Source organism: Opisthorchis viverrini (genome assembly GCF_000715545.1).
Source record: "Opisthorchis viverrini unplaced genomic scaffold opera_v5_48, whole genome shotgun sequence".
Classification (NCBI taxonomy): domain Eukaryota; kingdom Metazoa; phylum Platyhelminthes; class Trematoda; order Opisthorchiida; family Opisthorchiidae; genus Opisthorchis; species Opisthorchis viverrini.
The window spans coordinates 1666963-1667677 of NW_008751704.1; the positions used below are offsets into that span (position 1 = coordinate 1666963).

Sequence of the window (715 nt, forward strand, 5' to 3'; positions counted from 1 at the left end):
AAACGGTCAGGTTGCCCTGAAAAGCAGTACACAATCACATCCCCAGAGACCTGGCTCACACCAAATGTGTCTGATGCGGAGATCTTGATAGACGTTTACTCTGTTTTTCGACCTGACTCAAAACGAGAGAGGGGTGGTGGGTTGCTCTGTACTTAAATGTGGCCCTACCAATCCTGATTGTCCTCTCTGACACCACCCACGCACCCTTTTGCGATGCATTGTGCGTCCAAATCCCGCTGCGCGGGTCCGATTCTCTCTTTCTCGGCGTGGTCTACCGTAGCCCTTAGATTCTCCCTGAAGGTGACCAGTTCCTCATACAAACACTCGAGCAACTTTCCTCCAACTACCACTTCACTCATCTCCTGCTGGTAGGTACTTCAACGCCCCAAAGGCCTCCTGAATGGAACTCCAGCTCGTCGAATCAGGCGGACTTTTTGCAGCGGTGCTGTTTGAAGTCGTTCAACAGAGCGCTTGGACCCAACATGTCGTTGCACTCACCAGATACCGCGCAGGCCAACTACCATCCCTCCTGGATTTGGTAATCACCAACGAAAGACACCTCGTTGGTCAGGTAACAACTAACGCTCCCTTGGGACATAGCGACCACTGTGCTCTGACCTTTGATTTCATCTGCTATCGGGTCAGAAATCCAAAGCCTCAAATGTGGTTCCGAGACTTCTGCGGTGCAGATTTCTCAGGAATGCGCATTTTCCTT

General features: G+C 51.3%; 1 protein-coding gene across 1 annotated transcript in view; it reads left to right on the forward strand.

The window, feature by feature from the left end:
- Positions 1–400: 400 nt before the first annotated feature.
- T265_03400 (hypothetical protein) overlaps positions 401–715 on the forward strand; it is a gene marked incomplete at both ends in the record, with an annotated part of 7203 nt that continues 6888 nt past the window's right edge. Inside the window, one exon of the mRNA XM_009167869.1 lies at positions 401–663. Within this exon, the coding sequence (XP_009166133.1) occupies positions 401–663 (263 nt within the window). The remainder of the gene's footprint in view (positions 664–715) is intronic.